The 22,188-nt window shown below is 38.7% G+C and overlaps 1 protein-coding gene across 1 annotated transcript in view; it reads left to right on the forward strand.

The window, feature by feature from the left end:
* LUZP2 (leucine zipper protein 2) overlaps positions 1–22,188 on the forward strand; it is a 444,380-nt gene that overhangs the window by 214,157 nt on the left and 208,035 nt on the right. Inside the window, exons 2-4 of the mRNA XM_082660248.1 lie at positions 2,169–2,286; positions 6,062–6,132; positions 19,263–19,344. Of these exons, the coding sequence (XP_082516374.1) occupies positions 2,169–2,286; positions 6,062–6,132; positions 19,263–19,344 (271 nt within the window). The remainder of the gene's footprint in view (positions 1–2,168; positions 2,287–6,061; positions 6,133–19,262; positions 19,345–22,188) is intronic.

Consider the following 22,188-nt stretch of genomic DNA (forward strand, 5'->3'; position numbering starts at 1 on the left):
GCTCCGCGGAAGAGGGGTGCGGAGAGTGACCTGTGCTCGCACACAGGCCCCTTGGTGGCGGCAGCAGCAGCCTTAGCGTCTCCCGTCCCTCTCTGGGGTTCGCGCTTTTAGCCACGGCTCGCGCCCATCTCTGGAGTTCCTTTAAGCAGAGCTCTTAAACCCCTCTCCTCGCGCACCAGGAAACAGAGAGGTAAGAAAAAGTCTCTTGCCTCTTCGGCAGGTCCAGACTTTTCCCCGGACTCCCTCTCGGCTAGCCGTGGTGCACTAACCCCTTCAGGCTACGTTCAAGCCGCCAACCCCAGTCCTCTCCCTGTGCTCCGACCGAAACTGAAACCCGAGCCTCAGCTCGCAGCCCCGCCCGTCCCGGCGGGTGAGCAAACAAGCCTCTCGGGCTGGTGATTGCCGGTCGGCACCGATCCTCTGTGCGGGAATCTCCCCGCTTTGCCCTCCGCACCCGTTGCTGTGCACTCCGCAGCTTCGAAGCTCCCCCCTCCGCCTCCCGCAGTCTCCGCCCGCGAAGGGGCTTCCTAGTGTGTGGAAACTTTTCCTCCTTCACAGCTCCCTCCCACTGGTGCAGGTGCCGTCCCTATTCTTTTGTCTCTGTTTTTTCTTTTGCCCTACCCAGGTACGTGGGGAATTTCTTGCCTTTTGGGAGGTCTGAGGTCTTCTGCCAGCCTTCAGTAGGTGTTCTGTAGGAGTTGTTCCACGTGTAGATGTATTTCTGGTGTATCTGTGGGGAGGAAGGTGATCTCCGCGTCTTACTCTTCCGCCATCTTTAAGGTCCCCCTAACTTCCACTTTGAAGTATAAATACTCCTGTTGCTAAAGGATCCACATTTCATCTAGAAAGGACATAAATCTGGCAATCTCACTTCAGGCTTAGCCCATCACCTTTCTTCCTTTCGCGTTTAGTCTGTTTCACTCGCTCATAGCGGGGCGCATGTAGAGGCCTTGCCACCTGCTCTTCAAACGAGAGCTCCCCGTGAAACGGCTGAGCCGACACCTCAGCTCGGGACATGCGCTGAAGCTCCTCGCAGGACACGCAACTCCCAATAGCTCATTTTTAACCTTTCCCTATCAGGTATAGTTCTGTGCTGGACTGACAACTGTTTCCTTGTCTACATTCTTCCCCCACACGTGCACACTTGCTATAATATATATAAATACACACACACACAAATATACACACTACTTGTTCATTCATTCCTTAAGTAGGATCTTAGGGTAGTAACTTAATTTTTCTGAGCCCAGTCTTTTATATCGGCAAAATTAGAATTACAATACCTGTCTTATTATCTTGCAAAGTCCATATGAGAAAAATGGGAAAAAATGTACATATATATGTATGATAATAAGTCTTTCCTTCCTTGTAATAGAGAACAAGTCTGTTCAAATTTCACTGTAATTACTATAGTTATTGACTGATTTTTAGAGGTATTTTCTTTAATAGCAATAGAGATTCTGAAAGGGATGCCTTTTCAGTGCACTTCATTCCCTACAAACCAAGGGCGAAGCAAAGCCCCTCCATTCTGCTCTGGTTCCACCCCCAAGTTTGTCCCCCCAGTGTCAGAACCTGTCTATATCTCTGATCTACCTTGGTTCAAATCAAATCTCTTGCTGTAAAACTTCAATGACCTTAGAAAAAAGTGTGTAATGTCATGGAAAATATCTGTTTTCCAAGAGGTATCTGATAAACTGTTATACATGCAAAAGATGTGCAGTGTTGTTCTGGAAACTGTAGCCTGGATAGTCCTCAATGCAAAATGAAACATTTCTTTAAAAAACTGGTATTTCAATTTTCCCTTTTTAGATGAACTAATAAAAACAAAACATCTGGGCCTCCCTGGTGGCGCAGTGGTTGAGAGTCCGCCTGCCGATGTAGGGGACACGGGTTTGTGCCCCGGTCTGGGAAGATCCCACATGCCGCGGAGCGGCTGGGCTCGTGAGCCATGGCCGCTGACCCTGTGTGTCCGGAGCCTGTGCTCCGCAACGGTAGAGGCCACAGCGTGAGAGGCCCACGTACCGCAAAAAAAAAAAAAATCCTAGTAATAATTGGTTTCAGTTTATCTAGATTTTGCTTAAAATGCAAGGGTCTGTGATTATGGCCAAAGTGGCTAGAGCCAAATGAAGGCATTTGGGGGGCCCTCATGCCTTTTCTTTCTGTGTTAGACAGGACTCTGGAGAGCTAGAAAAGCAGCTGAAGCAAGTCTTGAAGGAGCGGAGCACCATCCTCCGCCAGCTGACAAAAACATCAAGAGAACTTGATGGAATTAAAGTCAACCTTCAGGTGAGATGAAAACTAATTTTCTCAGCAGCAAAGGGTAAGGAGTCACCTGGTTTGTCTCAGTGGGTTAACATGTAAAGACTTGTGCATTTTCGTTTACCAGTTTTGAATATATTTCTGGGCTTGAACATGGGAGTTATTATTTATTATTATATGAGCTTTGAAAAGAAATGTCATTTGAAATGCAGTCTGGGAATCTGTGGTTTGCAAATTCAGGAATGAGAAAACTGTGTGCTTGGCAAAGCCATCAATTTCTCACAGTTTCTAAGATCAGTTTGACCCCTGTGTTTTTTATATTACAAAATGATGAAAAGCAGTTATGGCTAAGAGTCATAAATGAATATAGAAATGATCTCCTGAAGAGAACTTTAAATTCCACAAAGGATAGTTCTGAAAATTCTTTAATAAACCTCATTACTAAAATGGGTAAATGCCTTGCAAAGGAAAGTGTCATCTGTGAAAATGTATTAGTACTCAGAGAAATCTAAATCAAAAACCAAAGACAAGATCTATATCTGATAAGAAAAGTTTCTGAAATATCTGAGAATATATTTTAATATTTTCCTTTAACATTGTATTTTTGAATACATACTGATACTAAAAGCTTTGTATGTATTTATTATAGGATTTAATTCTCCTAATATATCAATGAGGGTAGGCACTATAAATGTGAGTTTTCTTGTTACACATGAGGAATCATGCTTGAATGTCACAAAGGAAACCAGAGTTTAAATGCAGGCAGTCTGACTCCACAGCCGGTCTGTTAGTTATCGCACTGAACCAAGTTTCTGAACCTTGTGTAATCACCATTGTTCTTAGCTTTTTAGTCCCATGATGATGATTATGGTGTCAGTAAGCACTACAGTTTATTGAATGTGGTCTCTTGTGTTAGGTCCTCTTTCTCCAATTTTTAATTAATTTTCACATGATGATTATGCTATGATTATTATTAGCCTCATTTTACAAGTGAGAAAACAGAGTTAGAAAAGGGCTTGGAATCTGAGAGCACAGAGAAAGTTAGGCGGTGGATCTGGTATTTTGAACCCAACACCCAAGCTCTTGTTCCAGAAATTGTATTACATCTTGAGAACATGAAAATAGCAGAAAATTTACTCACACTCCAGTAGGATACAGTGACAGGTAGCAAGATGGTAACAGTGCAGGAATAACAGTTCTATGGTAGAAGTTTGCACAGAGCATTAGGGACGCACTGACTAGGATGAAAATGGGTGCATATTGATTTCCATATAGGAAGTTGAGGCCGGAATGGTACCTTTTCATTAAGTAGAAATTCACAAGTTTTATGAGACTTCAAAGAATATTTAAGACATTTGCACCTTCTTAGAGGCATGAAACACCTGGCACGTTGAGAATTTTTCAAGCTTATGGTGAAATAAATGCCCAAGAGTGGTCAGTACTTCCAGCCAGGACACTCAGTATCTCTATACTAGCAGCCTAAGTTAAGTCAACCTAAGTGTCCATCGACAGATGAATGGATAAAGAAGATGTGGCACATATATACAATGGAATATTACTCAGCCATAGCAAGAAACGAAATTGAGTTATTTGTAGTGAAGTGGATGGACCTAGAGACTGTCATACAGAGTGAAGTAAGTCAGAAAGAGAAAAACAAGTACCGTAAATACCGTATGCTAACATATATATAGAATCCAAAAAAAAAAAACATCGAATTACAGTCTAGGAAATTACTTGAAATAAATGTACAATTTTGTGGAGTTACTTTTTGAAAGGGTAATACATCTATCACTAAATGTAATTGCAATCTTTTAAAATGCCTTTTTAAAATTTTGTGACAGCCATTGTGCAAGGTGTTTTTTATTTAATTTTTATCTTATTAAATCCCCTCAACAAGCTTTTCACAAAATAAGATAATATTTTACTCATTGTACAGTGAGGAAATGAAATTCAAAGAGGCCACAGGAATCTCCCAAAGTCATACATCTAATAAATGTTGATTCCAGGTTTCAAACTCATAGTAAATAAATAAATATATTGCCCATTATACACATTTTTTTCATATTTTTTTCCGGTGGGGCTTCATAAAGACATGAACTTTGAAAGCCTTGTTCACCTCTGTAACCATAGCACCTGGATGGCATCACAATATAGATCCATATATAAACATTGTATTAATTAAGTAGTAGGTATATCAATCTTTGCTATCCTTAAAGTCATCAAAATTATTTTCCAAGACGTATACCCCACTTCTCTGGACATTGCTGGGGAAATAATAATCAAATACTAATGAGTTCTTCTAATTGGATACATTTTTCAGACCCTCATCTGCATACCTACCCTTTTCATATTTTCATTTCTTCATTTCATGTTTTGTTTTGTTTTTAATTTCTTGAGGATAGTGCCATGCCCTTTTTTTTTTTTTTTTTTGCCATGCCCGTTTAATCTTTGTTTCCTTCAGAATGCCTGGAGTGTAGCAGATGGTAAAATGAATAAGCATATTTTTATTATACTTTTCACCAAGTGCTTTCACACATCTATTATCCCCTTTGAGTTTTCCAGTAACTGTCTAATGTAGGCTCTTCACAATTCTCATCCCTGTTTATCAGATAAGGAAGTCAAAGTGCAGATTTTGTGACCTGTCCCAGGTCATGTGGCCATGATGCACTTTGAACTGTAAATCCCATGATTGGTGATTTTCCCCCAAACCTGCTTTTTTGTGTTTTATGTCAAGCTACTCTTTTCAAATAAACAGAGCACCTTTTATTGGCTGCTTCCTAATAATGATATCAATCAGTCATTTTAGGGAAAAGGGTTCTCTTGTGATGCTCACCCCACCACATCCATATCAGAATGCTTAACTTACTACATGAAAATTGTTTCTAGCATTAGGCTGAAAAAGTGGTGAAGGCAGACACTATGGCTTTGTTGTTAATTAAATATTAGGTAAGCAACATGTTTGCCATTCTTGTTATTGTCAGTTCCTTACCTGTCATAGCTGCTCTTTTTACAAACAATATTATTGTGTCTGTTTTAACTTTTAATATAAAAAAGGATAGGTCACCCTGTTAAATAATATACTAAGTATAAATAAGAAAATTTTCAGGGAAGGATTAACAGGTCAGATTCTCTAATGAGAAAAGCTCAGTGGGCTTTTCTCTTTTAATTAATTCAGGGTCTGTCAATGCTGAATTTGCCAGAGTAAATAAACAGTAATGACTGTTTTTTTTCTTTAATATACTATCTATACAGAACAGTTACAATTTTAAATGACCCTAGTTTTTCTATGCATTGTAATGCGTTACTCATAAATAATAAATACGCAAGACCAAACAGGTGCATGCCATTTGACTGCTTTCATCCTGATGTATTATTACTTAGCTTATTTAGGGAGGCCTTTTATGTCCCCTTGTGTTTGTAGAAACTATGCCAGAATCAGTTTAACATGCCTGCAGAGAACATAGTAAAACTTCAAATGAAGAGCAGAAGATCTGTTTTATATTCACTTATAAAGAGACCTAGGTATTTGGAGAGTACTTTCTCCTCCACTGAACCTCTAAAGGCTGAATCTCAGTTCATTCCCTGTCACTCACTGTGTAGCACCTGCACCACTTGGTGTCATAAATTGTGCATCCTGAGAGCCTATGTGCATCCTGAGAGCCATGGGGACCATCATGGCCTCGCTTGTACATTCTTATTTCAGGGCGTAAGTGCAGCCACCCCTTGTGCCATAAACACAAAAGTAAAGTAAGCTTCAATTTATCACATGAATAAGACTTCCTTTTCCCACTTTTCTTATCAGAATTTGAAAAACGATGAGAAATCTGCCAAAACTGATGTTCAGAAGCTTCTGGAAATAGGTCAGAAACAAAGGTAAGGCTGTGTTTTCCTTTTATTTTCTTAGTTCTTTTCCTCCATAGCCAAACTCCATTCAGAGATTTCACAAGAATAAGTTTATTCTAAATGCATTCATTTCTTTATATTCTTACTTACACTTTAATGTATAAGAATCTTGTTCAAATGTAGATCCTTATAAAATAAGTGTAGGGTGACTCTTGAGATTCTGCATTTCTAACACGTTCCCTGGTGATGGGTGATCCCGATACTGATGCTGCTTGTCTGCAGATCTCAATTCAACCGTTAAGGATCTGGAGTCCTTTCCTTTATCGTCCCACTAAGATGGGCCCACATAAGTCTGCCCATCAATAGATCCAATAACAATGACATCAGTGGGCCGTTGTTTTTTTTTTTTCAGATTCTGTGATCTGAAGTTTATAACTTGTAGAGGACTTTGACCTTTTCTAATAGTATCAAAACTTGATCGTGACGATAGTGGTGGGGGGTAGTAAGAAATGGGGTAAACTTAACGCAGTAGAATTGGAACAGTTTTATTATTGTTGCTGTGTTTATTTTGGAAGGAAGTGAATGATGAGCTAGATTTCTATGCAGTATTAAAAAAACTATATGACTTGAAATTGCTTCTCAAGGAAAAAAAAAAGCCAAGGTATTTTAAGGTAGAAACAAGCCAGCATTTGTTATTTGTTATACGTTTGCTAGAGGCTCTACTAGATGATTTATATTTTTTTTTCTTGTTTCAACGCCACAAGTATAGATTAAATATTATTGTCCCCATTCAGTAAATGGGAAATTGTTGCTCAAAATGCTTAAGTGAATTGATGAGAGTTGTGTTAATTGGAATTTGCTCTGCTGTGTCTTACCCATAGCCATACCCTTTCAAGATAGTTTACTGATTCAAAGCAAAAAGCTGTTGAAAAAGTTGACAGATGCTACACTATGTAGTCCCTTCTCACCATCTTCTATCTTCTCCACTGTCCTTGCCTCTTGACCCAGAAACCTCATGGCATTGAAGCGATGACATGTTAAAAATCAAATCAAGCATCTTATATTGACTCTTGTTATTATTTAAATGGAATCATTATTTATTGAACATGAAATTCTCTCCAAAGTCCAGTATTAAAAAGATGTCATATAAAATATGGGTCTGAGCATGTTTCCAAAATTACATGATTTGAAATTATTTTATTGGTTTGAAATAATCCACTTTTTAAAACACCTGTGCTCAATATCACACAAGTATATGTGATTCACTGAGTTAGTGGAGAATTATAAACAATATTTTCAATAGAAATAGCTAGTCAAAATGTTACCAAGCCTAAGCTTGTACTGCTCCCTGCACAACAGGCCAGTAATCAAGAGACGAGCTCTTGAGGCAAGAAATAGTGACTTTATTCAGAAAGCCATAAAAACCGAGAAGATCGTGGGCTTGTGTCCCAAAGAACCATCTTGCCTGAGTTAGAATTCAGGCTCCTTTTATATACTAAAACGGCAGCCTCCGGAGGGCATGTGTTAATTTTTTCTTCCCTGCAGTCACTCACAGGTAGACCTGGTCAGGATGTTTCCTGTGAGCTAAACAAAGGGATTTTAGCTTAATGCTCATTACCTGGGATGCAGGGTTCCCAGAGATGGACCATTATGTATAATTTAAGCTTATAGGCAACATCCCTTTAGTGATCAACTTGTAATAGAATACAAAATGTTCTTCCCTATTACAAAAACAGACCAAGAGTCATTGAAAATTATCACTTTTTGTAGAGTCTTCCATGTTGGGAAAAGATAATAAACAAAAACATAAAAATAGAAATGACTTCGGCATAATGCATGTGCAATACCAGTGAGAGGGTTGCAGTGACTGAAGAAGACAGATTGAGTCAGGAAAGATCAGAAAATAAAGCTGTTGTGCATAGACTGGGACCACTCAAAGGTTAGCTCAGTGTGGACTTCAGCATAAGCAACAGAAAACCCATTCATGTAGCTCTGTAAAAGAATGATATAATTAAAGAATTATATTAGGGGAATTATTCTGACAACATTGTTCAAGGCAGAAAGAAAGAGACATAGACCAGGTTGAGGAAAGGTCCCCTAGAGAAGAGACAGAGAGATCTCATCAGTGAGGATCATGGAGTGAAAGAGCAACAAAATCAGCCTTTCTTTATTGCAGGAGAGACACAGATGAAGAGACAGCCTTATGCATGATGTGAATAAGGAAAAACCTGTTCCTTTAGCTTACTGATATTTTCTTAATATGGTTGTTTCTACATGACACACAAAATATCCAGGCAAAAGAGGAAAAACATGGTTGGAGTTATTAAGAATTTCAGGCCATCATCTCTACATTTGGCATGGTATACAGATAGCCAGATGATGGACCAAGTTTTTCAATGAATGTGTTAAATGGAGCATATATTTTGCTATTGTGATTTCAAAGTTTTATCCAAAATTATAAAATTTGTTAAAATGCATAACTTGTATAATGTACACAAAGTCAGCATGGAAAATTCAATAAATCCTAACAATAGGTGATTTCTCAAAAGTATAATATATTTGATATATTAGTTTTTGCTGTTTAGTTAGAGTTATAAAAATCATGGTTATCTGAATGTGAAGGAGGCTATATATCTCATTTCCAAAATAAAAGAGATTAATAACAGTAAAAGAGAAAAAAGTTATCTCAGACTATAAAAAGTATTAACTGATGGCAAATTTAGAAGTATTATCATAGCCTGAAAGACTAAAATGTATTGCAGATGCCATATACACCCAGTTCTCGGTAACTACATGTCCTCTGGGATCCTTGTCACCTGGCCCTTACCTGGCGAAGTAGTCCCTAGAAGTCATGCTGCTTTTATGTGTCTCTGACATCACGGGCTACAGTTAATTACCTCATAGGTGTCTCTACCAAAACAAAACTGAATCAGTTAGAATTTCCTTCTTGGAATTGTAACCAACAGGCAACTAATAAAGTCCCTCTGTGTAGCTGTACTAGATTGTAAGTAAGTAAACGCAGAGGATATGGCATGGTCGTAAACAACCAGGTAGTGAGAGCAGCATGTCTTTCTGCCAAAGAGGTACAGAGAAAGGAATGTGTATATGTGTGTTTGTGTGTGTAGTGTACGTGTGTGCGTGTGCACATGCACGCATACTTTTACATGAGAAGGAGAAAGTTGCATTGACTCTTGTTACATTTCAGAAATATTTAGACAGCTTAGGTAATATTCATAGAAGTGTCCTCCGGTTGATGGAGAGACTTTTAAGCCATACTATGTGAAGAGTGAGAGTAAGTAACCAAAAAATAGAGACCCTGGGAGATAAAGGAGTACCCTGAAGTTTCTGAAAAGCTGTCTTGAAAATAAAAAGGAATAAAACATTTTGCTCTCTCCGGTGGATGGTGGGTAGAGATTTTGAGAAGGCAGTTTTGGACTCTGTGTACTAATGGACTTTAGTATATCGAGTTCTCTGTAAAGGAAAAGAATGCCTGAGATAGTGGCAAGGTTTCTATCTGTGATGTTATGACAATACAATCTGGTAACCACATGAAAAGAATACCTTCCTGTAGGGTGAGGTATTTTTATATTTATAATTGGGGATGGAAGATGTGTGAAACAGCTGCCTTTTAAAATCCCTTGTAACCATGAACTTCTATGGTAAAATGTACTCAACATCTGAGAAACCCTATCACAGTGTCGCTGGAGCCAACAGTTCTTTAGATTCAAGCTTCAGTTTAGTGCCAAATAGAGCCCAAGAGTAGCTCTACATAGTTTGTGCAAATCCCATTTGGTGGAGAGGGGGTGGTCGGAGTAGAACTGAGCAAGTTGTGGGACAGGAGTTTGGGGCCACCTAAAGCATGGGAGCAGTGAGAATGTGCAGAAATAAGTCTGAAAAAGGAGATGGAGAGGTTCAGAAGTTTCAAAAGTCCCGCTTTGCCATTCTGTCTGATAGCTTTCCTCGACATGAAAATGAGAATTCTGTACCTTCTCCAGCTTTTAACAGTTTTTGCAACTTATTTTTTTCTTACTCCCTATTGCCTATAGATGTCAGTATGTGGGCATTTTTGAATATATATACATATATAAACACTTATTTTAATTTTTATAAAATATATGAATTTTATCATTTAATTTTAAAATATATGTATCACTTTAAAATAAAAATGAGAATTTTAAAACCCAGAAATAACAAATAAGTATTACAAGATTTTATTATAACTTTTTTCTAGTTGGAAATATAATAGTCCTATTGCATTTTTATTCAGTACTTGTTGAAGATTTGAGTGTTAGGAAGAGAATGTAGATCCTTCCTTCTTTCTTCCTCTCTGTCTGTCTCCCTCAATAGGGGTAGTATAATGACTCTCTAGAATTTGAGCACATAGTCTGCAGAACACAATTCCACCACCTCTTTATGTATCAGTTTTCCATTTTATGGACTGCCTGGTATACTGTAAGCCTACAATATATGTAAATATTACTATTATTTTGTATTATATTATGCCACGCATGCTCTTTGTGGAAAATATCAGGAGAAATAATGGAAGTCTACACGTGAAACAATTCTGATAAATAAAACCGGTTTGAGGCCGTAATGGAAGCTGAGAATTAAAATCCACTTTAAGCAAAAGCATGTTAAAGCTTTACCCAAACAAGCATAAATCATCTAAATACCAAAGTGACTGTAATTATTTTATAACTTGTTCCTGTTATACGTTGCCTTGATAAACAAAATCCAGATTGATTCCAGCGATCGTATAGACTCTCATGGATATTCCTAAAATTGAAACTGGGACCTAATAGTTTCTAGAGTAATCATTAAATCCTTCTGGATGAAAGAGCAGCTTGTGGTTGTGCAGGATGTGGTGGTCAAAGAATGAACACAGGGACCTCAAGTGGTGCCAGTGGTTGTGATAATGGTTTCGTGTATTACGTGATTATTTTCCAGGCATTTGCTAAGCATTTTGCCTATATTACATCTTCTAAACCTCACTATAAACCTATGAGGTAGTTCTATTATTGTGCCCATTTATAGGTGAAAAAAAAAAAAAAAAAAAGAGTCTAAGAACATGCTTTCCTATCCCATAGTCTCTTTATTGTGGTTACACACCAAGAAAATATTTTTGTTCCAGAAGTTGTCTTTTCGCTCTAGACTGGGAAATTTAGTTTGTCTGCTGGTAAGACTAGAAGAGGTTTCTGTTTGGTTGTTGCTGTTGCATTGAAGGAGTTTATTCCTTTAGCCATACTTAACACACACCTACACACACACTCACTCATATACTGTAATCTGCTATCTGAACTTTTTTTTTTTTTTTACATCTTTATTGGAGTATAATTGCTTTACAATGGTGTGTTAGTTTCTCCTTTATAACAAAGTGAATCAGTTATACATATACATATGTTTCCATATCTCTTCCCTCTTGCATCTCCCTCCCTCCCACCCTCCCTATCCCATCCCTCTAGGTGGTCACAAAGCACCGAGCTGATCTCCCTGTGCTATGCGGCTGCTTCCCACTAGCTATCTATTTTAGGTTTGGTAGTGTATATATGTCCATGCCACTCTCTCACTTTGTCCCAGCTTACCCTTCCCCCTCCCCATATCCTCAAGCCCATTCTCTAGTAGGTCTATGTCTTTATTCCTTTCTTACCCCAAGATTCTTCATGACTTATTTTTTTTAGATTCTATATATATGTGTTAGCATACGGTATTTGTCTTTCTCTTTCTGACTTACTTCACTCTGTATGACAGACTCTAGGTCCATCCACCTCATTACAAATAGCTCAATTTTGTTTCTTTTTATGGCTGAGTAATATTCCATTGTATATATATGCCACATCTTCTTTATCCATTCATCTGATGACGGACACTTAGGTTGTTACCATCTCCTGGCTATTGTAAATAGAGCTGCAATGAACATTTTGGTACATGACTCTTTTTGAATTATGGTTTTCTCAGGATATATGCCCAGTTGTGGGATTGCTGAGTCATATGGTAGTTCTATTTGTAGTTTTAAATGAACCTACATACTGTTCTCCATAGTGGCTGTACCAATTCACATTCCCACCAGCAATGCAAGAGTGTTCCCTATTCTCCACACCCTCTCCAGCATTTATTGTTTCTAGATTTTTTTATGTTGGCCATTCTGACTGGTGTGAGATGATATCTCATTGTAGTTTTGATTTGCATTTCTCTAATGATTAATGATGTTGAGCATTCTTTCATGTGTTTGTTGGCAATCTGTATATCTTCTTTGGAGAAATGTCTATTTAGGTCTTCTCCCCATTTTTGGATTGCGTTGTTTGTTTTTTTGGTATTAAGCTGCATGACCTGCTTGTAAATTCTGGAGATTAATCCTTTGTCAGTTGCTTCATTTGCAAATATTTTCTCCCATTCTGAGGGTTGTCTTTTTGTCTTGTTAATGGTTTCCTTTGCTGTGCAAAAGCTTTTAAGTTTCATTAGGTCCCATCTGTTTATTTTTGTTTTTATTTCCATTTCTCTCTGAGGTGGGTCAAAAAGGATCTTGCTGTGATTTATGTCATAGAGTGTTCTGCCTATGTTTTCCTCTAAGAGTTTGATAGTTTCTGGCCTTACATTTAGGTCTTTAATCTATTTTGAGCTTATTTTTGTGTATGGTGTTAGGGAGTGATCTAATCTCATACATTTACATGTACCTGTCCAGTTTTCCCAGCACCACTTATTGAAGACGCTGTCCTTTCTACACTGGACATTCCTGCCTCCTTTATTAAAGATAAGGTGGCCATATGTGCATGGGTTGATCTCTGGGATTTCTATCCTGTTCCATTGATCTATATTTCTGTTTTTGTGCCAGTACCATACTGTCTTGATTACTGTAGCTTTGTAGTAAACTCTGAAGTCAGGGAGCCTGATTCCTCCAGCTTCGTTTTTTGTTCTCAAGATTGCTTTGGCTATTCGGGGTCTTTTGTGTTTCCATACAAATAGTGAATTTTTTTGTTCTCGTTCTGTGAAAAATGCCAGTGGTAGTTTGATAGGGATTGCATTGAATCTGTAGATTGCTTTGGGTAGTAGAGTCATTTTCACAATGTTGATCCTTCCAATCCAAAAACATGGTATATCTCTCCATCTATTTGTATCATCTTTAATTTCTTTCATCAGTGTCTTATAATTTTCTGCATACAGGTCTTTTGTCTCTTTAGATAGGTTTATTCCTAGGTATTTTATTCTTTTTGTTGCAATGGTAAATGGGAGTGTTTTCTTGATTTCACTTGCAGATTTTTCATCATTAGTGTACAGGAATACCAGAGATTTCTGTGCATTAATTTTGTATCCTGCTACTTTACCAAATTCATTGATTAGCTCTAGTACTTTTCTGGTAGTATCTTTCGGATTCTCTATGTATAGTATCATGTCATCTGCAAACAGTGACAGCTTTACTTCTTCTTTTCCAATTTGGATTCCTTTTATTTCCTTTTCTTCTCTGATTGCTGTGGCTAAAACTTCCAAAACTATGTTGAATAAGAATGGTTAGAGTGGGCAACCTTGTCTTGTTCCTGATCTTAGTGGAAATGGTTTCAGTTTTTCACCATTGAGGATGATGTTGGCTGTGGGTTTGTCATATATGGCCTTTATTATGTTGAGGAAAGTTCCCTCTATGCCTACTTTCTGGAGGGTTTTTATCATAAATGGGTGTTGAATTTTGTCAAAAGCTTTCTCTGCATCTATTGAGATGGCCATATGGTTTTTCTCCTTCAATTTGTTAATATGGTGTATCACGTTGATTGATTTGCGTATATTGAAGAATCCTTGCATTCCTGGAATAAACCCCACTTGATCATGGTGTATGATCCTTTTAATGTGCTGTTGGATTCTGTTTGCTAGTATTTTGTTGAGGATTTTTGCATCTATGTTCATCAGTGATATTGGCCTGTAGTTTACTTTCTTTGTGACATCCTTGTCTGGTTTTGGTATCAAGGTGATGGTGGCCTCGTAGAATGAGTTTGGGAGTGTTCCTCCCTCTGCTATATTTTGGAAGAGTTTGAGAAGCATAGGTATTAGCTCTTCTCTAAATGTTTGATAGAATTCGCCTGTGAAGCCATCTGGTCCTGGGCTTTTGTTTGTTGGAAGATTTTTAATCACAGTTTCAATTTCAGTGCTTTTGATTGGTCTGTTCATATTTTCTATTTCTTCCTGATTCAGTCTTGGCAGGTTGTGCATTTCTAAGAATTTGTCCATTTCTTCCAGATTGTCCTTTTTATTGGCATAGAGTTGCTTGTAGTAGTCTCTCATGATCTTTTGTATTTCTGCAGTGTCAGTTGTTACTTCTCTGTATCATTTCTAATTCTATTGATTTGAGTCTTCTCCCTATTTTTCTTGAGAGTCTGGCTAATGGTTTGTCAATTTTGTTTATCGTCTTAAAGAACCAGCATTTAGTTTTATTGATCTTTGCTATTGTTTCCTTCATTTCTTTTTCATTTATTTCTGATCTGATTTTTATGATTTCTTTCCTTCTGCTAACTTTGGGGTTTTTTTGTTCTTCTTTCTCTAATTGCTTTAGGTGCAAGGTTAGGTTTTTTATTCGAGATGTTTCCTGTTTCTTAAGGTAGGATTGTATTGCTATAAACTTCCCTCTTAGAACTGCTTTTGCTGCATCCCATAGGTTTTGGGTCGTCGTGTCTCCATTGTCATTTGTTTCCAGGTATTTTTTGATTTCCTCTTTGATTTCTTCAGTGATCACTTCATTATTAAGTAGTGTACTGTTTAGCTTCCATGTGTTTGTATTTTTTACAGGTCTTTTCCTGTAATTGATATCTATTCTCCTAGTGTTGTGGTCGGAAAACATCCTTGATACAGTTTCAATTTTCTTAAATTTACCAAGGCTTGATTTGTGACCCAAGATATGATCTATCGTGGAGAATGTTCCATGAGCACTTGAGAAAAATGTGTATTCTGTTGTTTTTGGATGGAATGTTCTATAAATATCATTAAGTCCATCTTGTTTAATGTATCATTTAAAGCTTGTATTTCCTTATTAATTTTCATTTTGGATGATCTGTCCATGGGTGAAAGTGGGGTGTTAAGTCCCCTACTATGAATGGGTTACTGTCGATTTCCCCTTTTATGGCTGTTAGTATTTGCCTTATGTACTGAGGTGCTCCTATGTTAGGTGCATAAATATTTACAATTGTTATATCTTCTTCTTGGATTGATCTCTTGATCATTATGTAGTGTCCCTCTTTGTCTCTTCTAATAGTCTTTATTTTAAAGTCTATCTTGTCTGATATGAGAATTGCTACTCCAGCTTTCTTTTGGTGTCCATTTTCATGGAATATCTTTTTCCATTCCCTTACTTTCAGTCTGTATGTGTCTCTAGGTCTGAAGTGGGTCTCTTGTAGACAGCATATATATGGGTCTTGTTTTTTTATCCATTCAGCCAGTCTGTGTCTTTTGTTGGAAGCATTTAATCCATTTACATTTAAGGTAATTATCGATATGTATGTTCCTATTCCCATTTTCTTAATTGTTTTGGGTTTGTTATTATAGGTCTTTTCCTTCTCTTGTGTTTCTTGTCTAGAGAAGTTCCTTTAGCATTTGTTGTAAAGCTGGTTTGGTGGTGCTGAACTCTCTCAGCTTTTGCTTGTCTGTAAAGGTTTTAATTTCTCTATCAAATCTGAATGAGATCCTTGCTGGATAGAGTAATCTTGGTTGTAGGTTTTTCTCCTTCATCACTTTACATATGTCCTGCCACTCCCTTCTGGTTTTCAGAGTTTCTGCTGAAAGATCAGCTGTTAACCTTATGGGAATTCCCTTGTTTGTTATTTGTTGTTTTTCCCTTGCTGCTTTTAATATGTTTTCTTTGTATTTAATTTTTGACAGTTTGATTAATACGTGTCTTGGCGTATTTCTCCTTGGATTTATCCTGTATGGGACTCTCTGTGCTTCTTGGGCTTGATTAACTATTTCCTTTCCCATATTAGGGAAGTTTTCAACTATAATCTCTTCATATATTTTCTCAGTCCCTTTCTTTTTCTCTTCTTCTTCTGGAACCCGTATAATTCGAATGTTGGTACGTTTAGTGTTGTCCCAGGTGTCTCTGAGACTGTCCTCAATTCTTTTCATTGTTTTTTCTTTGTTCTGCTCTCTCTGCAGTAGTTATTTCCACTATTTTATCTTCCAGGTCACTCATCCGTTCTTCTGCCTCAATTATTCTGCTATTGATCCCTTCTAGAGTATTTTTAATTTCATTTATTGTGTTGTTCATCGTCGCTTGTTTCATCTTTAGTTCTTCTAGGTCCTTGTTAAATGTTTCTTGCATTTTGTCTATTCTATTTCCAAGATTTTGGATCATCTTTACTATCATTATTCTGAATTCTTTTTCAGGTAGACTGCCTATTTCCTCTTCATTTGTTACATCTGGTGGGTTTTTATCTTGCTCCTTCATATGCTGTGTGTTTTTCTGTCTTCTCATTTTGCTTATCTTACTGTGTTTGGGGTCTCCTTTTTGCAGGCTGCAGGTTCGTAGTTCCTGTTGTTTTTGGTGTTTGTCCCCAGTGGCTAAGGTTGGTTCAGTGTGTTGTGTAGTCTTCCTGGTGGAGGGGACTAGTGCCTGTGTTGTGGTGGATGAGGCTGGATCTTGTCTTTCTGGTGGGCAGGTCAACGTCTGGTGGTGTGTTTTGGGGTGTCTGTGGACTTATTATGATTTTAGGGAGCCTCTCTGCTGATGGGTGGGGTTGTGTTCCTGTCTTGCTAGTTGTTTGGCATATGGTGTCCAGCACTGTAGCTTGCTGGTCATTGAGTGAAGCTGGGTGCTGGTGTTGAGATGGAGATCTTTGGGAGATTTTCCCCGTTTGATATTACATGGAGCTGGGAGGTCCCTTGTGCACCAGTGTCCTGAAGTTGACTCTCCAACCTCAGAGGCACAGCACTGACTCCTGGCTGTAGCACCAAGAGTCTTTCATCCACAGGGCTCAGAATGAAAGGGAGAAAAAGTAAAAAGAAAGGAAGAAAGAGGATAAAATAAAATAAATAAAGATAAAATAAAATAAAGTTATTAAAATAAAATAAAAATAATTATTAAGAAAAAAATTTTTTAAATCGTTATAACAAAAAATGGATGGATAGAACCCTAGGACAAATGGTGAAAGCAAAGCTATACAGACAAAACTCACACAGAAGCATACACATACGCACTCACAAAAAGAGAAGAAGGGGAAAAAATAATAAATCTTGCTCTCAAAGTCCACCTCCTCAATTTGGGATGATTCGTTGTCTATTCAGGTATTCCACAGATGCAGGGTACATCAAGTTGATTGTGTAGATTCAATCCGCTGCTCCTGAGGCTGCTGGGAGAGATTTCCCTTTCTCTTCTTTGATCGCACAGCTCCCGGTGTTCAGCTTTGGATTTGGCCCCGCCTCTGCGTGTAGGTCGCCTCTTCTTCGCTCAGACAGGACGGGGTTAAAGTAGCCGCTGGTTCTGGGTCTCTGGCTCACTCAGGCTGGGGAGAGGGAGGGGCACGGAGTGCGGGGCGGGCCTGCGGCGGCAGAGACCTGCATGACGTTGCACGAGCCTGAGGTGCTCCGTGCGTTCTCCTGGGGAAGTTGTCCCTGGATCCCGGGACCCTGGCAGTGGCGGGCTGCACAGGCTCCCAGGAGGGCCGGTGTGGAGAGTGACCTGTGCTCGCACACAGGCTTCTTGGTGGCGGCAGCAGCAGCCTTATCGTCTCATGCCCGTCTCTGGCGTCCGCGCTGTTAGCGGCAGCTCGAGCCTGTCTCTGGAGCTCCTTTAAGCAGCGCTCTTAATCCCCTCTCCTCGCGCACCAGGAAACAAAGAGGGAAGTGCTAAGTCTCTTGCCTCTTCGGCAGGTCCAGACTTTTTCCCAGTCTCCCTCCTGGCTAGCCGTGGTGCACTAAGCTCCACAGACTGTGTTCACGCCGCCAACCCCAGTCCTATCCCTGCGCTCCGACTGAAGCCCAAGCCTCAGCTCCCAGACCCGCCTGCTCCGGCGGGTGAGCAGACAAGCCTCTCAGGCTGGTGAGTGCTGGTCGGCACCGATCTTCTGTGCGGGAATCACTCCACTCTGCCGGCCGCAACCCTGTTGCTGCGCTCTCCTCCACGGCCCCGAAGCTCCCCCACTCCACCACCCACAGTCTCCGCCCTCAAAGGGGCTTCCTAGTGTGTGGAAACGTGTCCTCCTTCACAGCTCCCTTCCGCTGGTGCAGGTCCCGTCCCTATCCTTTTGTCTCTGTTTTTCCTTTTTTCTTTTGCTCTACCCAGGTACGTGGGGAGTTTCTTGCCTTTTGGGAGGTCTGAGGTCTTCTGCCAGCATTCAGTAGGTGTTCTGTAGGAGTTGTTCCACGTGTAGATGTATTTTTGGTGTATCTGTGGGGAGGAAGGTGATCTCCACGTCTTACTCTTCCGCCATCTTCCCCCTCTCTCCTATCTGAACTTTTTGAAGTGATAGCTTAGGTGATAAAATGAAGGCACAGTAATATAATAAAATTTGTCATAATTGAGAAAATCCTAAACCCTTGAGAGGAATTCATATTTATGAAAATATTTATATTTTTAATGTGAGACAGGGTCCTTATGTCCTACTGAACTTGAGACACAATATGTATATATGTGCAGGTGTATTTTTTATTATCTCCAATAAATGAGGCAGCTTTTGCATTAAATATACGTCTTTTTTCTCTTTGTTTTTACAAAAAGTCTCAGACCTTATACAGGATGTCTAAAACACAGTGCTTTAGAATTAGTTAATGTGGAGCATCCAAGGGAATGATAATTTTATCCCATCAGCAAGTCTATGTTAACTTTTTTTCTAAACAGCATGTTCACACCCTGGCATGCTGTCACTAAAATTAGCTTTCTAACTCTAATTATTATATCGATTTGATTTAATACATTATGCAGCTCACAGATGATTCACACAGTAGGATTCTTATAAGACACAATAGTAAGGCAATTTCCCTTAAATACAGCTTGCTTTTAGTGCTTGCATGGGAGAGAAGACTCTTTATTACCAGAGTCCTGAGATACATCTTGTATGTTTAACCGTGGCTCTATATATTCTAGTTATGTTTCCTAAATGTATATATACAGCAAAACCTCCTTTCATCGTGTAAATAGGAAATAAGAGATTTATATGATGTCTCTCTTTTGCTCTCTATTTTCTACTAAACAGAGAACAAATGAAGTCTCTCCAGGAGGCCCTGGAAAATCAGCTTAAAGAGACAACTGAGAAAGCAGAAAAACAGCAGGCTACTGTAAGTGTTTCTCTTTTGTGTCCTTTGCTTTGGGCCTGGAAAATTGTTAACTTTTTTCCCTAAAATCATTATGGAACAAATACGCCTGTGACAAATATAAATGAAAGTATAATGAAAACAACACAATCAACAAGATTACAAAAATACTTAGCAGCAATCATTTCAAAAAATATTTTCGTTGTATTTGATTTTTAGGGGTCTTCTGATTCCTAACCCTTATTTATGGATGAAAAACTCAGGGCAAGAGTGTTGGTGTCGGGCCCCCTATCAGTGGCTCTTGAATTTTGGGGTGTGACCTTGAACTAAGTTAAACTATACAGATCCCTAAGCCATACCCTGCATCCACTGAATAGACATCTCCCAAGGGTGGAGCCACACCATCTGCCTACTTAATCAACTACACAGGTGATTCTGAGACACCCCAAAGTTTAAGAATCAAACTTCTCTCCAGAATTTCTCTCTCAAAATGATGTTCTATTGACCCTCACGTTTCAGTTCTTATAACTGATATTCACCACGGGCAGGACAGATAGTGTTCTGGATAGTAGTGCTAAAAACTAGATTTCTACCTCATTCCCCACATGCACTTATGTACCATTTATGGAGATTGAACCTTTTATCTTGTTCGAGGACCTGAATCTATTTCAAAATATAGTATATTAATAGAAAATTTGAGGTATAGTAAGACCAATAGATCAGGAAACAATTACCTTTGGAAAGATAGTTTATTTCTCACAGTTCCCAAGAGGGGGGCATGCCACATGACCGGGGACCACGCAGGCAAGCACCAGGTCAGGCACAAGGCAAAGGAAGGTGGGGAAACTGTGCACAAGAGCCTTTACTGTGGTTTCTGTGGGAAGGAATGGGCTAGGCAGGGTAAGCAGGCCTAGGATTGGCCCATTTGAATTATTTCAGCAGGCTCTGGGGCACAGGGACTATTTTTCTGGTATCCGGCCCTGGGGTGATTAAGGCAGGTGGACAGTCGCCTTAAGTGTGAGAACTCAGTACAAGGGGTGGCTGGAGTTCTAGGCTCTGTATTGGTTAGTGTGTATTTGAAAAGCTTACCACCAGGAGGAGTGGGTGGGGAAGGAGCAGCGATGAGGAAGGCAGGAGTTCAAGATAGGATGATGCAAGCATATTACTGGGTTGTCCATAACAAGGCTAGTCTGCGTATATGTGTAAGGTAGATGTTAAAGCATCAAGTTTACAGAAGCTAGAAACTGGACTAATACAAGGTCTTCATCCAGGTTGATTACCTGGGATCCCAGCTCCTTTAAGAATTGTCATCCTGTCTTTCTTTTGCAAGTCTTCCTTGAATAATCTGGATTAGGGTATAAAGTTTCGCTTCTGAAACTTAGCCCTGTCTGTCATCTGGGGTACCTGCTTCTTGGAGACAGTCTTTGTAATAATGGCTGTTGATTCTTCTGGGTGCAGGATTATTTCTTGTTAATAAATTCACTGTTATCTGTCCAGCCCACCTGTAAGGATGAGCATCTTTGTTCTTCTCTGTTATGCCATGGCAACACTCACTGCTAACGTACAAGGTGTTCTAGTGTCTGGCTCTTTGGACAGCAGGTGTTACATAAAAGAACAGACATATTTTTAGCACTATCATGTTGATTCCTCCCCTCAGAATCTGACCCAGCATAAGGAGCAACCCTAATTGCAATCCCATTTCTTTCTTGATCTATCACATTTAATCTCAACTTCTTCATAGCCCAGTCACAAATAATGACAGTTAGAACAGAATAGAAATATTCACAATACTGTTTTCTCAGATTCTCACAATAAAACTGCACACTACTGTTGTTGTTTTTTTTTTTTTGTTTTTTTTTTTCTGAAAATGAATAAGTCTTGCTTGTATTTACACATCTAGCATTTGGAGAAGCCAAGGCATGAACCTGTGTTTATTCCAATATGTTATGCACAGTGTGTCTAACATCCCAAAAGAAGAAAGCTCTAACATTTGAAAGAGCTCAACAAAAGTTAGAAGAGTCAAGTATGGCAAAAGTGGGGACAAAGGATGCATAGTTGGGAAGAAGGAGGAGACAGGACTGGCCGAGTCAGCTTTATCCTCACCTCAGAATCCTTGCAGTGCTTTTCTTAAAGTTCAGCATTGAATCTTGAGGGAGGATTTTCCTCTCGCACCCCCAAATACTCTACTAAACCAGGAACACCCTATATGTATTCATAACCTAACATGTGCTACAGAATAAGAATATTCTGGGTTTAAATTCCTAGTGGACAATCTACTATCTGTAAATTTGAGTAAGCTCTTTAACTTCTGCAGGTTTCCTTATTTGAAGAATTTGGGGAATAATTAAAATTAAAATAACATACATGATTTCCCTAAAATTATATCTGGCATATAGTAGATAGTAGAATCTAAACTAAATTTGATCTACTCAATAGAAAGAAAAAAATAAAATAAATAAATTATCCAATTGAAAGAAAAATGTAGGCAAAAGAATTACTGTTGGCAGAAGTTTCAATGTATTAGAAATAACGATAATTTAAATGGGTTAATTTTAATAATAATTTTTAAAAGACACAGAATAACTGCAATTAAGAAATTAGGACAATATATGCAAATGTGCTAATTTTAACAACTGAGAAGACCACATACTTAAAGTAAGCAATACAGGAAAATATATGCAAAACAACATAAAAGAAGTAAATGATTGACAGCAATATTAATGCTGGCAAATAGAATTTAAAGCACAGATATAATGTAAGAGAGAGCATTATATGCTAGCAAAGAAAAATAAATAAATAAAATGAGGTGGTTATAGTTATAACCATCATAAACATAAATGTACTTAACAAATCAGCTTCCATATCCAT

This window comes from Grampus griseus, assembly GCF_964374135.1.
Source record: "Grampus griseus genome assembly, chromosome: 8".
Classification (NCBI taxonomy): Eukaryota; Metazoa; Chordata; class Mammalia; order Artiodactyla; family Delphinidae; genus Grampus; species Grampus griseus.